At 39.6% G+C, this 15,966-nt stretch overlaps 1 protein-coding gene across 1 annotated transcript in view; it reads right to left on the bottom strand.

The window, feature by feature from the left end:
* opcml (opioid binding protein/cell adhesion molecule-like) overlaps nt 1–10,135 on the bottom strand; it is a 222,705-nt gene extending 212,570 nt beyond the window's left edge. Inside the window, exon 1 of the mRNA XM_068331713.1 lies at nt 9,847–10,135. Coding sequence (XP_068187814.1) covers nt 9,847–9,907 — 61 coding nt within the window. The 5' untranslated portion in view covers nt 9,908–10,135. The remainder of the gene's footprint in view (nt 1–9,846) is intronic.
* Between the last annotated feature and the right edge of the window lie 5,831 nt (nt 10,136–15,966).

Genomic DNA, 15,966 nt, shown 5'->3' with positions numbered 1-15,966 from the left:
GTTGTTAATAAGTATAAATAAACTAGGAAGGCACATTTTACTACCTTGCCTGACCTCTCTCTGTGTGTCTGTGTGTGTGTGTGTCTGTGTCTGTGTCTGTGTCTGTGTCTGTGTGTGTGCAAAATTAGGAAAAATTGAGTTTGAAAAAATAAAAATAAACATGTTCTGCACCAAACTATAAATGACTTATTCATAGCCAACACCCCCATTCTGTTAAACTGAGTTATTTTAAACAATTAGGGAAATACTGGAAAGTGTCCTATTTCCATTGTGGAGGAAACAAAATCAAAACTACAAGAGACACTTTTTAATGATTCTAAAGAAAGACTGCAAAAAAAACTTCATAATACACATGCTAGGGGATAACAGTTAAATTGTTAGCATGGAGAAGCTAATGAATGGAGGGAATGATGATTTCAGTCGACTAGAAGGGTACTCAGAGTGGACACCTCCATCAAATCCAGCTACACCTCAGAATAAGATCAGCTGTCACCTGAGAGTCACCTCACCACACAGGTGATGTAAAGCCTCCTGAAGTTTTGATCTATTCTAGTAGCTACCGAGCAGGTCCCAACATGAAGACTTATAACAGATAACTAACGGCGCTCTGCCCCATGTGAAACTTATCGGTACAGAACAGTAACACTCCCAGACGTTGGTACTAATAACTTATCTGTTAACTTATAGTACAGTCCTGCAACTCTGACATTTGACAGCTTGTTCTTATCAGAGACTATCTATTCCTGCCCCGATTCAAGCCTGCGAACTCTCATTGACATCAGTGTGGAGTCAACGCTGGCTGTGGATCGTTCTCGGAGAGCGTTCTCTCCACTGTAACCCCTGGAATGAATGTCAGCTTGTGTTCACTGTTGATGCGGCTCCAAGGCTCGGTGCAAGAGTGAGTCACTGTCAATGATTGTTCCATTGTAAGGCCTTGGGAACAACATCTTAGTGTCACAAACCACAAGTAGATTAGGTGTTATGAGATTAGTGGTTTCGGAGTAAGACAGTCTCATCTGGTTTGTATGAGGGAGACTATAGGTTACAAGTGGTGTTTTAGTCTTCTTTAGTGACTTTGTGTAGTAAGTTATACGCTCAAAAACAAGCCTAAATATATTTAAGGACACTGACATAAGGCAAGACTGACTTATATCGGGGGTAATAGCAAGAAAAGCTCAGTATATTTTTGGAGATTGAAGCCTTGCTTTACTTCAACAAAATATGAGCTAGTGCTGCATGAGTGATGTTATCCCAGGAACAGTGCCAAGGTGATAAATTGTGACATTTCTATCAACTATGAGTAATATGAAGCCATGAGTTTTGGCATACCATAAACGTATTTTAATAAAAAGAAAAAGAACAAAAAGAGCATCAAAATGTGCTGCACTTCCAACTGTCTTCAAATGGGTTCCCTGGGCTATATGGAAAGATTTACAATTATAATTTACAAAGTGACAATTGATACCATTATTATTAAACACAAACGGATGCAAACGCTGATCTTCAATAGCTTGTAAACTGAAGCTTAATTTTCACAACCAATTTGACTCAGATAATTGCAATCCATCATTGTGAGTCTTTGGGATCACTGGGGAGAACGGAGCGGTGATGTTGTCTATAATCGCTGTAGGCGTGCCGTTATGATAAATGGCTCAATCAGCTGGAGCTGGGGAGGCGATGCCACGTGAGCTCAGAAAAGTTACGCCAAGTTTAGCCACAACTTTATCTTGTGTTACGAAAAGTTTGATAAATGTCTAGCCTCGAGGGAAACATGCACGGAGGAGAAATGACACCATCAAAAAGATGTTGTCGAGAGCAGCAGATTGTTGGGAGAAGTTCCACATCCTATGAAGCAGTGATGTGTTGTAATTGTCAGTGTTTGTGTGTGTGCGAGTCCAACAAATATCTTCACAAACGTTGCAGATAGAAAAACAAAAAGCAGATTACTCGGGCAGCAAAGGGGAAATGAGATGATGACCTTGACCTTGAGAAAAACAGGTCAAGGTCAAAATTCAACTTTTGTACTCACCTCGGATTTTTGGTAGTCATGTGATACCGTACGAGCATTCTATTGGCTGACGGCATCCTGAAGTGTTCTACGTTCTGTGAGTCTCAGACTTCTGTGAGACATAAAAGTGTTTTAAACAGTATCAGAGTGTTTTAAAGGTAATACAGAGAGGTGGTGGTTTTGGATCAAAAATGTTTAAATTACCATAAATAATAATATAGTTTGTCGCTCTATCGTCAATCAAGTGTGGTTCCTGGAACGCATTAACCACGAGGAACGACGGCACACTGTAGACCTTTTTAGGTACACGTCTCTGAAACCTGATGAGAAATAATCACTGAACAAAAAGCCACATTTTCAGGAACCCAGAGGCACAAAAATGTGTTTGTCAGGGTAAAAAGTTGAATTCAGGGGTGTCGCGTGACGCTGCAGTCTCTGACTGCCTTGTTTCTCTGTTTTTTATTAAAACCCATGAAACACCGGTGTATTACAACAGCGTGACTTAATGCATCCCAAACCATGAAAAGCATCCTTCCACTCTTGGCCCTGTTTATGTGAACCAAGTGTAAAAGACCACAAAATACTGACGGGCTTCCAGTCAGGGTAATTAAATAAAGGCCAAGTGCTATCCTTAACAGCCCTCTGTCTCCACTGCCACCATCCCTGACTTCCAAATCCAGCAGGCTGTGTAAGATCTTCAACAGAGAGGAATGTCTCACATTGAGTGTAACAGGAACTGCTATTAATCATTCAATTAAGAGCAGATGGGGTTTAGCTGGGGAAAATAATACATAATGGTATAAAAAAAATATGATAAAACATGTTTGATGAGGAAAATACTAATTACCTTAAACGCATCTCTTTCCATTTGTGCCAGGGTCAGCAAATTTGGTTGATTAATTATTTAGATCCCCGACATGCCAGCAGAATCTAAGGCTAAGTGTTCTCACACATCCAACCAGTCACACACTGGTAGTTGAAGAGTTGCTCAAGGGCACCTCGGCAGTGCTCAGGAGGTGAACTGGTACGACCCCCCCCCCCCCCAAGCCCAAAAGAAGTTGCTCATTGGGCGCACCAGAAGGGAGCTTCCCGCCACTCTTCCATTATCCTCTCCTTTGCATGACTACAGTGTGTGTGTGTGTGTGTATTTTATTTAAAAAAATTGTGTGCAATTGTGTTTCAGAAATTCATAATGCGTTTAACTTGCTCAACTTTCACTTACATTTTTGATGCATGTACTTACATTTTTCAAGATGAGCCTTTTTAGAACGATATAAAACTATAGATTCGATTTGATCATTTGAATTGTTATATTCTTTCCTGACATAAAACCACATTCCATCTCTTTTGTTAGTACAGAGCGACATGTTCCTGAGGCGTCAGTGACAGAATCCTGACTAACTGGATCCCTTTGTGGTTTTGCACCTGCCCCCCTGATGTAGCGGCTCCTAGAACTCCTCATCTTCCTCGCTGCTTCCTGTTCCCATCCCTCATGTGTCCCATTTGTTTCTTCCTTTCAAAGACTTACAATATTTATATTAAAAATAGCACAACTTTTATTATTACAATATTTTATGTGACTTTAGCTCCCTTCATGCATATTTTAGATGACAGTGTATTTATTTGATAATGTTTTTATGTATGTCACAAGCATTTTGTGATCATTTTTAAAATTTGAAAAAAAAAAGTATAGAGCTGAAAGAACATGTTTCACTTCAGACTTTCAGACTTAACCTCCTCACAAAATTTCAGATAGGTCATAATAACAGCCAGAAATTGCACAAGTGGCCATTTGCAATGTGTAAAGGTGTTGTATTGTGCCTTTAACTGTGTTGTTTTTCTAATAAACATTTTGTTAGATTTACTTAGATAATAGCTTAATTTTCATTGCTGCAGGACAAACTTTAAAGCATTAGGCTTCATTATTTAAGATGCTGATAGGCAAAAAGTAATTGTGTTTCAATGTGTTTACATTAAATAAAACTGCGCTGATAAAGCAGTTTTACATCGTAGATATACAGGCTGTTTTCAGAACAGCCAATGTTAAATTGTGATAAATTAGCAGTTGTTGTGACCTCAGCAGCCTCCTGCTAATGGAAAGCATCCTCTAAATTTCAATTTGCTTGGCCCTCAACTAAAAGGTCATAAAATAAAGTGATAAGGCATCGTGTTCACATAGTGCTATTTACTGCTGTAGTATAAAGTGACTGAACTGTTCACTGGACAAAAACTACATTCCAAGTCTAATTTAAGACAGCAGCCCAGTCAGAATTCACACACAAGTACAGTATGTCCCCATGTAGTACACCACATGGGAATATACCACGCATTTACCCAGGGGTGACTAATTAGAAAAACCTCAGACCTAAAAAGTTAAAAATGAGCATTTCAGAATTCTGAGATAAGTTGAAAAAAAATAAATTTGTTTTTATGAATTAGTTGTTTTGTGAACATTCATTCCACTCAAGCATATCCCATCTAACTGGGAGGCAGGTTTTACCCTGGGCAGGTCGCCACTTCATAGACAGGGACCCATCCTCACACATGCTCATGAATATATTCACGTTTAGCCACAGATTACTGGTATTACACCCCAGAATGAACCAACTTTTGAGAAAAGGTTTCATAATAGAAACATATTTTTGTAATTATTGACATGAATGCATTACTGACCCTTAGTTCATGAGTCTTGCCATTACCCACAAAGTGAAATACTCACTATTGTTACGCTGATATCCCTTGTGTGTAAATGGCACAGACAGCAGAGACTAATCCTTTTAGATAGCAGGAATTGCTGAACATAACAACACTTTCCTTCATTCATAATGCCATTTAATTCCATTTGCATCCCATCATCAGAATAATAGTTTGACGACCTGACCAGCCCCATCAGTCATGTGACTCATGTGGATCACCACACACCTATCCTTCAGTGAAAGTCATGAAGGACAGGTGTGTTTTCGTCCCTCGGAGCGGTTCCAGATGTCGGAACACCTGGAGCCGATCATCTCACTACCACAGCTCCAACGCCCCGACCTCCAGTCAATCTCTGCCAGATCGTTACAGTTCATCAGTAGTAACATGTCAGGCCAAATCTCTTGTTCTTGTCTCCACATGTTCTACTCCATTATTCCCTGTTAACCCTTTATTTCCTTGCTACTCAGGAGTCCTTCAGCTCCTGTTTTGCCACTGCCTCCCTGGACGTGTTCCTACCCCGGCTCCCTCGCCTCATCTCCCACCTCCATTCATTCACGCCTCGGTTCCCCTGCCCTTCCCAGTCGTTCGCTGCTTCACTGCCTCGCTCTTCACTTCCCCCTTTCCAATTACCCTTGTAAATAAATCCATGTCCGTTGTGCAACTCGGGGTCTGTTTGGATCCCACTTGGCCCGGACTGTTGGAACCAATGAGACGAACGAGAACCAATCAGTGGGAGAGGCACTAGGCTTTTAAAGGAAATCCAAGATGACACTCGCTGGTTTAGCGAATGATAAGATTATCAATTACTAGATCCACCTAAAAATAATTAAAGGATTTAAATACTGGCTCTCCTGCTGTATTTATTTGGGGACACTAAACATGAAGCCAAAGCTTGAACAGTCTCAAAACGCAGTGTGACAGTCCAGTGATTTCCAACAAATTTGAAATTAACACTAAAATTAGGATGGGGGGTTTTTGGGGGGCAAAATGTCATTCAAAAACACACATACAGGCTTAATTTTCAGTTTCATGTCAGTCAGCTCTTGAAAAAAACAAATGAACTCCAATGAAACCGTCTCCTAAAATAGTCTGTTGTTTCCAGAACTGCCCTCGTGCAGGGCAGGTGAGATTTGGGCTCAGTCAGATGAAAGATCATGGTTTAATGAAATTTATATGTGTGAATATGTTCAAAATTAAAATACATAGAAAATGAGTTTAAATATGAAGCAGTACAACCCTGAAAGAGAACCATGACATTGCGTTGGTCACTCAGACTAGAAAAGGTGAGATTTAAGTCCATTCCATTTACCATCTAACAGTCACATTTATTTGTACATAACAGCCATTCAGTAAACAGGACTTTAATGACAGAATGGTAGTAATATCATAGTAATATAGTAGTAATATCATTTTTGTAGTAATATCATAATTCTAAAGTACAATAAGAACCAAAAAATATGTAGTATTAAGTGTTTGTGGTTCTCCACTGACTACTAAAATTCCACAACCCTCATTTGTGTAGAGGTGGTTCTCTTTCTATTTGGGTGTAAGATGAGATCATGTTGTGTTCAGCTCAGGAGAGTCTGGATATTCATCATGAAATCAGGAAACAAAGGAGCAGATGTACGTCCGACACAGAGCAAAAGAAGAACTAGTCTGAAAACACGTCATCCCACATGAGGCTGGAATATCAGAGAAATTTAGAATGATTTCCTGAAAACAACCTCCCAACGCACTGGATGACAACCAGAGGTGAACCCAAAGGAATCGTGTATTACTAACCATCCACGCCCCCCAGGAGCCCCGACTACCTTTAATAGCAGGTTAACTGTAAATGAGATTTATTTCTCAAACCGTCCACCACTCAAAGGAGGCCAGGAACTTCAAACACACCCCTGATCTGTTAAAGCCGAGGAGGCCTCTGGGGTGAGAAGGGAGACGTTTGAAAACCTTAAAAAGGGTTTGAAAACCTCCAGGTTTATAGACTACAGAGGAAAGGAAGTGAACACAAACGTTCCTAAACACTGCATGAGGTCATTTTTACTGTCTGCAAAAAAAAATATAAAAGTAAAAATAAAAGTTAACAGTATTATTATTTGCAACAGGTGCCCTGAAATTACACAACAAAGGCTGCAGGAAATGTGTGTGAGGAAAAGGAGGAGGCCAGGTGACGTTATAACAGCTTAATATCCTTACAGGAGGAAGGTAGACGGACGGGTCAACATCGCCCTGACACAAACACAGATGACTCTCCATACCTTTAATTTATTTACTTTAATGCATGACCAGAATCATTCCTGAACCCGAGGCTGTGTGGTGATTGAATACCTGAATCAGAAGAAAGAGGATGAATTTTGATGATATTGATGTGGGGCAGAAAGTGTTATATTGATGTTTGTAAGCCTTTGTGTGTGTGTGTGTGTGTGTGTGTGTGTGTGTGTTCATAAAACATGTATTGGTTGTTTTCGTTAAAGGGCACATATATTACAGTGGTAAAGCGGTGAGCAAACAAGCGGTTTGAGGAGAACGCGTCCAGCAGGAGGTCCACCTCAGGGAACACAAGAGACAAATGAGACAAATGAAATGGGATATTTACACCCAGCTGTGTGGCTGAAGATGCTGGTGTTGGTGTTTGATTAAATCCGTTTATCTTCATCCTTCTTACGGCGTTTCATTTGTGTCGCAGTCAAACCCGCTCATTTGGGTGTCATTTTCAGAAAAAGCCAAAACGCTTCTCACCTCATGGAGTCTGAAATGCAAAATGACTCTTGATAATAATGTTGTGGATTTAATGATGTTCTCATGGTAGATGACATGTCGAATGGGTTTCAAGTCATTAATAATGTAAACAACAGAATACAGCCGCAGATTGAGCCTCATGCTGTTCTTATTTGTTACTGATTTAATTTCTAAGGTCATTCAAATACAACTGGGTGAGAAGTGACCCTGTGTCCGAACAACTCCAACTCTGCACATGTGTGCATGCAAGACCTGTAATTTCCCGTGAACGGCTCTGCCTCCTACACACACCACCCTCATCAGGTGGTAAGGGCCCTCCACAAAGCCAGTCTGATGAAGACACACCACTTATCCAAGACACAGACAAGGTGAAAGGGACCATTGTTCTTTGCCTGATTTAACCTTCCTATAAGATGGTCATTTCATTAGAGCTATAACGAATATTGGCCACCAGAGTCAGTCTGTCAGCCTTCTTTTAACATGTAAAACTACTTCTGGAGAACACAACCACTCTAAAGGTTTTTGTATTACCAAGGACAAGTGTGAATGTTTTTTAAAGGCATGACCCAGATGGGGAAGAGGCTTCTGAAGGGAAGGGAAGAAGTAGAGTCACTAGCATGTACCTAAAAATATTATTTCACAACTAGGGAACAAAAGAGCACTTTGTGCACCTCCTTACTTTAGGTATTTTTATCTCTATTGTCCCATTACTATTGTGTTTTTATGGGTAAAAGGTTTAAAACAAGGTCCCATCCCACAATTCTGACGAAAGTGAAAAATAATAATTCTCAGTCCAAAATCTACACAACATGTGTCAAAGTCAAGGCCTGGGGGCCAAATGTGGCCCGCCACCTCATTTAATGTGGCCCACGAGAGCAGAAAAGTTCAGAAGAGGTCAACTGTTTTTTGACCAAAACTACATTTCCCATAATGCAGTAATTCAGCCCATTTTAAATGTGACAAAAACGTTGTGAACAAAGTTAACGTCCTAACTTGTGTCTGATGTTATTTTTCTTTATTGATTGATAGTTTGATCCTTGATTGATGGAGTTCTGTGGGTTTAATAACCTGACAAATTAAAAGGATTTATGTTAGAACAGAGAACCAAACATGTTTTTTCTGTCTAATGTTTGGAACTTGAATAATAAATTCAATTATTTAACAGTGAGGAGTAGTTACATTTAATTTACATGACATTGAGCTACATTTAGTTATTTAGAAGTTATATGGTCGCTTAAGGACAGCCGTTATGCTGATGTGGCCGTCAGTGAAAATGAGTTTGACACCCCTGATCTACACCAACACACCACTTCAACAAAACCTTAAAATACCATTTGAAAAAAAAAAAACATCCAGTAGACAAGCATGAGTAATCACATAACAGCTGTAAGAAGAAGAGGAAGAAGAGGAACGAGGGGGAGTGGACTGTGCTGCTGGTGGTTACCGGCTAATCCCACAGAAACCATTATGGCTACTGGTATTGACTGGATGCATCTATACATAAAGTATCTCTGAGATATTTAAATGAAACTTCCTCACAGAACTTGTTAGGACTTGGAAGAATAAAAGGTAATACATGCACCCTGATGCATCACATTATTTTTCTGTCAGACGTCTCTACATAATCTCCCCCAACATAATCCCTTTGAGAAGAGAAAACATTTCTCACTTCAGGTGCTTTCGGCTCAGATTTGCATTTTCAGATGTCAGACTCATTTAACAGAATGTCAGGACTCCAGGATGGAGAGCTGTGTTCTTTATCAGCACACTGAGAACAGAGGTCAAAGGGCGATGTTGGCATTACAGTATGAACATGAATCAATGCAAGAAACCACTAAACACACATACTAATCCATCAAGGACATAATCCTTCAATATTATTGACACCTGCATACATTGTTGGAAATAACTGATCAATATTTATTTCAAATTGCCTCTAATAAAAATAGATTTTTAGATAAACCCAGCCCACATGGAGAATTTATCGATGAGTCTGGGGTTCAGATAAAGTTAATACCCTCTCACACCCAAGTGATTCAGTTTGCAGGTCGTTTCAGACGAGCCGGTGTGTGTGTGTGTGTGTGTGTGTGTGTTCAGGGCAACTTTTCCACACTGCTTGTCAGAGAATCAGGCAGAACCACACAGAAAGCTTCTCCTCACCTAAAGCCAAAACCTAATTGTCATCACTGGATGTGGGAACTACCTTCAGAGTCACACTGACTGATTTGTAGAAAGACAAAGAGTGTGTGCCTCCAGTGTGTTCCAATAGAAAACCCACTGCAGACGAGAGTACAGAATGATGTAAACACACACACACACACACACTACAAACACACACACACAGACACACACACACAGACACACACACACAGGACAACACCAGAGAACAGGAGAAGTCTTACCTGGGAACACGAGCGCAGCAAACACCCCTGACAGGATGATGAAGCAGACCGACTTACACATGCCTCTGATTCTGATCTGCTCGTTTGTTTGGTATCTTCCTTCAGAGAGATGCCCCCCCTTTTTTTGCTTTTTCTTTCTCTTCTTTTTCCCCCTGAATGTCAGTTTGGACAGCTTTGCATTCCCACTTGCAGACTGTAATGAATACGCTTTAAATCCAAAGCAAGTAGTAGTTGGTAGAGGACACACACACACACTCACACACACACTCTAATAGAGGTTCTCCCTCTCCTCCACGTACTACAGCACACAGAGGGACCAGTACTCTGCAAGATTGGGGGGGGGGGCATAGAGGGCAGTCTCAGCTCCGCTGCCATTGGCTGGAGCTCCTGTCAATCACACAGGAACAGTCCCGGCTCTGTTTTCCTTTTTTTCCCCGAGATGCTCTGAATCCTCAACCCTGATTTCCTTTCTCTGCCCTCTGACAGAACTAGAGCAGGATTGGAAAAAGATGTCAGTTAATCAGTTAATAATAATCCTATTCTCCTAAATAATGCAGAATATCGTCCTGGATTAAGGCTTTTTTAAAAGCATTCCTGGTGTGATTTTGGTGTCTTAAATTAACACCTCAGCTCCAAAATAGAATGTCAGTCATTAATTACTCATCCCAAATCAAATGGAAAGTCAGATATTTATTAATGCACAAAATGTTTCTGGATATTCACAGCAAAAACAATGTTGGGTTTTTTTTTCTAACTAAAACAGATTTATTTTAACTTGTCAAACAAAAAAAGCTGAAACTGAAAAATTGGATTTAAAATCACATCTGAAGACGTTTTCAGTTAAACACGTCTCCCAGCGCAGCTGCACAAAATTTGTATGTATTCCATTTGAAATCAGGTATTCCTGCTGAGCGGACTGATGTGAGCTCATGCATGAATGAAGTAGAAGCCAACATTTGCAATTATAGCAAAGATTTCATTTTAAAAAGATGAGACTGTTGTGTTTTTAAAACATTTTGGGATGTCTGTACTTTCTTCATTACATTGTTGAGCCGTTTCTGTGTTTTAAAGTAAAACCATCTTTGGATGCTGTAATGATGTTTTGAGGTTTCACTCAACTTTCCACTGTCATGGGGGGGTGGTGACTGTATTTTTTGTATTTTTGGATGAACTGCTGCTTTGAATGCGCATTAATGAGGGATTTCCATGCGGCGTTATGACAGGTTGGACTGCTGTGCCTGGTTGAAAATCAGAGATGTGTTCATTTGTAGAAAATAGGAACACGGCTGGACAGAAATGAAAATAATGAGATTGCATTCTACTTGTGATTCGTCGCCCTCGATCTTCTCACTGGCTGTAATTTTGTTAGTCGATAGATCTGATGTGCAGCTCCTTTTGAAATCCTCCTCCTCAGTGATCTACTATACAGAAAATGTAAGGTTTACTCCATATCCATTACAGAAGGTCCCAGGTGATACATGCTCCAGGTTATAAGCATTCAGTCTAGTGAGTGCTGTTAGTCAGCCGTTTTGCTGTTTCTATGAGATTATTGAATCTGCCTTGTAAAACAATTTCCTGTTTTCTGCAGGTTTAAAAAATGCTTCCATCAAAGCAGTGTCAGCCTGGCAGTGTGCTCATGTTGCATTTGGTCATGGGATGCTCTGACTGGGACATGCACTCCTTATCCTCATGAATGAATCAAAACCAGGTCCCAATGGGAGGGGTAAATTAAAGGATTGTGTCAATAATCCAAATTATAATGAAAATAATTCACATCCTGATCCATTATTTTTTTCTCTACTAAAGAAAATGTGTCTAGAGGGCAGATCTTGGACTGTGGGGTAGTTAAAAGGGTGCATGAAGGCTGGTTAATGTTATAATGCTCTCTACATTTGGTGTTAGTCCGACAGTCACATACAACATGCTTTCAGCTGAATTTCTTCACACAATTGAAGCCTAATGGTCTGCAGGAGTGTGTTTAGAGTCACTCAATCCCCCTCTCTAATTTACCATTGATGCCCTCTTTAATACAAAAGGAAATGCTCTTCTTGGTGACAATCTATCATCAAGCTGACAAAGATGAGTCAGACACAGACGACACAAGACAAACAGATGTTTGGGCTCTCAGAAACTAAAGCTCCAACAGTCCTCACTGAATTAAGAGATGGTTCATCTTTAGTGAAATACAATAGAAAATAAATTCAGACATAATTTTATTGTTTATTTATTTTGAGACTTGTCTGGATGGATTTGTTTGGACCTCTTTTCAGTAATATATGATGACATTTATAGTAAATATAGTATATGATGACATTTATAGTAAATATAGTAATACCAAAGAAGTCCTGTCTGAGTGATCTAAAGCAGATTTTGTTAACGCTGGCTGAAGATAACCTACTAGGTGAATCCTAACTTTTCTGTGGGTGGGGGGTCATCTCCCCATACTTTCAAAGTTGCACGTACACACATTTACACATCAGTCAGTAAACAGGCGTCGAGCACCTGAGTGTCTAAACCTCCACTCTTCATTACACAATTCCTATAAAGACATTTCTAAAGCTTAATCTAAGACAATAAATGCTGACAACATTATTGACTGAATGAGTATTATTGCATCATCTGCTGAGATGCCCTAGTAACAATGATTAGTGTGTATTCTCCATCTGAGCCGTGTGTTCCAGTACGTCATCAGATTGTAATGTTAAACAGTGAGCAGCACTGAAGTCCTTGAACTCCTGCCCCCATGTTGGCACACAGCAGTCAGCCTCAATGTCACACCTGCAGGTCAGCAGCTCTAAAGACTCAAGTGTTGTTAGATATATCCAGTGTGCTGCACTAGAATTGTTCACTGAAGTTTTTTCTTCTACAACATGTTTACAGCAGACTATTAAAAACTTTTAAAAAAACTACATCTATATAGTGACTTCTTCTGGGGCCAGGGATCATTCTGACCCTGAAAGAGAAATAAGGACATAATTGACTTAACAGTAGGCTTTCAAAAGTCGATGGCTTAGTCACTTTCTCCTGCTCAAATATCGACTGGTGTACGCCTGACAACACCTTTTATTAACAACACTCCAGTGGGTGTGTGGATGGAACAGCAGTCCTCCAATCATGAGCGTCAAGTGTGAACAGAACTGTCCGTTCACCACAAACAATACGGCCGTAGAGGAAAAGAGGTTCAACGTAGAAAACCTGAAACTCTCCCTGATGATTTCAGAGACGCTAACATTCAGTGAAGGATTTTGTTAAAATGACCTTATTAGTTAAGACATAGCAAAGTAACATCTCAAACTATATCAAAAAGAGGAAAACACATCAGTTTCAACTCTAGACAATTCTTTAGATCACAACTGGAAGGAGAAAGGTAATTCTTTATATTAGGCATATGCTAGACTCAATAGATGTACGACAATAGTATATTTACAAATTAAATGTGTTGCAACAGAGAAATACTACATGTATAATGATAACGGTCTTAATCACAAACAGATTCTTCAGGTTCGACTGTTGAAAATCTTTTTTCATTAAGGACTGCCGTTAAATTTAAAAATCCGATAAGTCAATCATTCCCTCTGTCCAATGCGCTCCACTTTCAATGGGCTATCAATACCACAGTGACACGATATGGGAAAATAGCTTTGTGCTCTACAAGAAATGGTAATAGTAGATCAGTTTATTATTATGCACCACACCATTTGTATCTTTAAGGTCTTTGTTGTATTATGTCGGAGCAAAGCTTGAGTAATGTGCATGCATTTAAAAGTACTTAGTTATCTCCCAGCTAGTATGGGAGAATAACCATCTAATTCTGCATTAATGGTGGCGAGTCATTACCCCCCAAAAAATACAACTTCTCTCAAAGGGGTCACTGCTGAGGATTTCATAGCTAGACAGAATGATCTGTTATCTGCTGAGCTTTTTCCCTCTCATATTTATGTGGAAGATCATTCGGCCTCTTAATAGGAGTAGTTTGTAGTTTATTGTCTTCACCTTTATAAAGGGTAAAGTAGTGGATTTATTCTTTATTTACTCAGTATTCAGTGGATGATTTCATATTCTAAAGGGTGTTATTTAGATGTTATTTAGATAATTATAAATCAAGACATCACGGCCCTTATAAAGAACAAATGTATCATAAATCTGAATAATGTTCTGTCACTAAACCAATACATTCCCAGATTAAAGACATTCAGTCTCCATAATTCCTAAATAAAAGCAAACATATCTTAGGTCAATTAAAATATATCTGAGAAAAAAAATAGTATTAGTTAGAAAAAATTAGTATTTAGTGACTTTTGAATCGTGTTTTGTGCATCCCAAAATAAAATGATACATATGAAAATCAACACAATGCGTTTTGGATGAGGCAAGATTGCAGATACATTGAAATATATGTACCTTTATCCAAGACTATACAGCCAATGGGAAACAAGGGTGAGTGAAAAAGCCCCAAGTTACACCACAAAGTTGTCTTTGACACCTCCTTGGCCTCCCCCAATGAAACCTTTACTCCCTGTTGAGTCTCATCTCCTTGTTCTGGCGTCTGAACACCTGATTCTTCCTGTTTAGGACAGCCTTGACCTCCTTGGTTACCCAGGGTTCATAGAGTTGTGTTTGTCCTGACAGGGACCCCCACGTCCATACAGGTCCATATAATCTATTATACACTGTGCAGCCCTCTAGTTCCCCCCTTGTTGGCCCACAGTCACATCCCAGTCCATGGTCTTAAAATGTCCTCAAGGTAAAGGAAATAATTAAATTGATGTAACAAATGCATATTTAGATAGATGTGGGTAAGTATGATGTGGTGCAGACATCTTAATTCATCATCGTTTCTTCTACCTTTCTGTATTATTTACGTCCCCCATTGTATTCTTTGTACTGGTTCTTGTCAGTTGGTCTTTTTCCTCCCCTCATTTTGTTTTTTTTAAATCAGAGATTGAAAATTAGACCATCTGGTTATGTGAATAAATAAAAAAAACAAATCGAGCCTGATGCTCAGTCAGCAATGAATGTGATATCCTGTGAACGTGGAGTGTGAGACAAACCTCGCCAAACGAGCTCCTATTTCTGAGCTTTTCCCATAAGGAGCCTGATTTTAATAAAGGTGTTACCACGTGGGCAGAGATGAGCAGACAGAGGGCAGGATAAGAATAGAGCATTAAAATGTAGACAAGAGTCAAAGTACCGCAAGAGTCTAAGGACAAGGATGCAGATCAAGCAGACCAGCAATAATAGAGGAGGAGGACAGTAGAGGAGACTTAAGATGGAGAGTAATGAAAGACACTCTGAGGAAGGTTAGTGACCTCACATATAATACCACCCCCCCCCCCCCAGTTTTTAAAGAGGGGAATTTCTCATGAAAGTACTTCAGTAAAAGCAAAATTGATATGTTGCTTTTTTTTTGTGCTAAATATAGTCGGGCCTTTCTATTGCAGCTTAGACTAGATGCAGGTATGGTGATGCAGCTTAATGTTCTTATTGTTATGTAACATCAATGAATGAATTGTTCTGGACCTCACCTGCACCGAGTAGACGCTCCAATGTGTCTGCTAAATACTCTATTCCACATATTGCACACTTCCCCCTCCAGGTGGGTTGTATGCACCATTAAACATGTCTCCAATTGATCTGATCATAGCTAATGATGTTACCATGCAGCCGTGTAAACACGTGGCAAAGAACGACTCACAAATCATGCTTATGGTCCATTTATGATGACCAATTCTGTATTACATGTTTTGGAAGTCAAAGTTCCCGAAAGAGAACCGACACAGATTCCCAGAGAACTTCACACAATGAAGTCCCAGGTCGTTAGCGTTAATGAACAGGAGTAAGGTGACAAATGATTGTGCTAGCTACTTAACAGCTGAGTAATGCAATATTAAACAGGTAATTATAATAGTAATAAGGTAGGTAAAAATGGGCAATATATCTTTATCCTCTCAGGTCAGAAAGCTTAGGAGCTTCTGGCTGTCTGGATTTGACTCTGGCTGCAAACTGGTGACTCCTGCTCTAAACCAGTCACAATAATGATAACCATTCTTTAATATTCATAAATGTGGTGTACAACATGTATGTTCAATATTTTTTACAGTAGGATCTGTTTAGAGCAGA

Source organism: Antennarius striatus, chromosome 13, assembly GCF_040054535.1.
Source record: "Antennarius striatus isolate MH-2024 chromosome 13, ASM4005453v1, whole genome shotgun sequence".
NCBI lineage: Eukaryota > Metazoa > Chordata > Actinopteri > Lophiiformes > Antennariidae > Antennarius > Antennarius striatus.
Note: the sequence above shows the minus strand (reverse complement) of the source record. Positions and strands in the feature narration are given on the sequence as shown.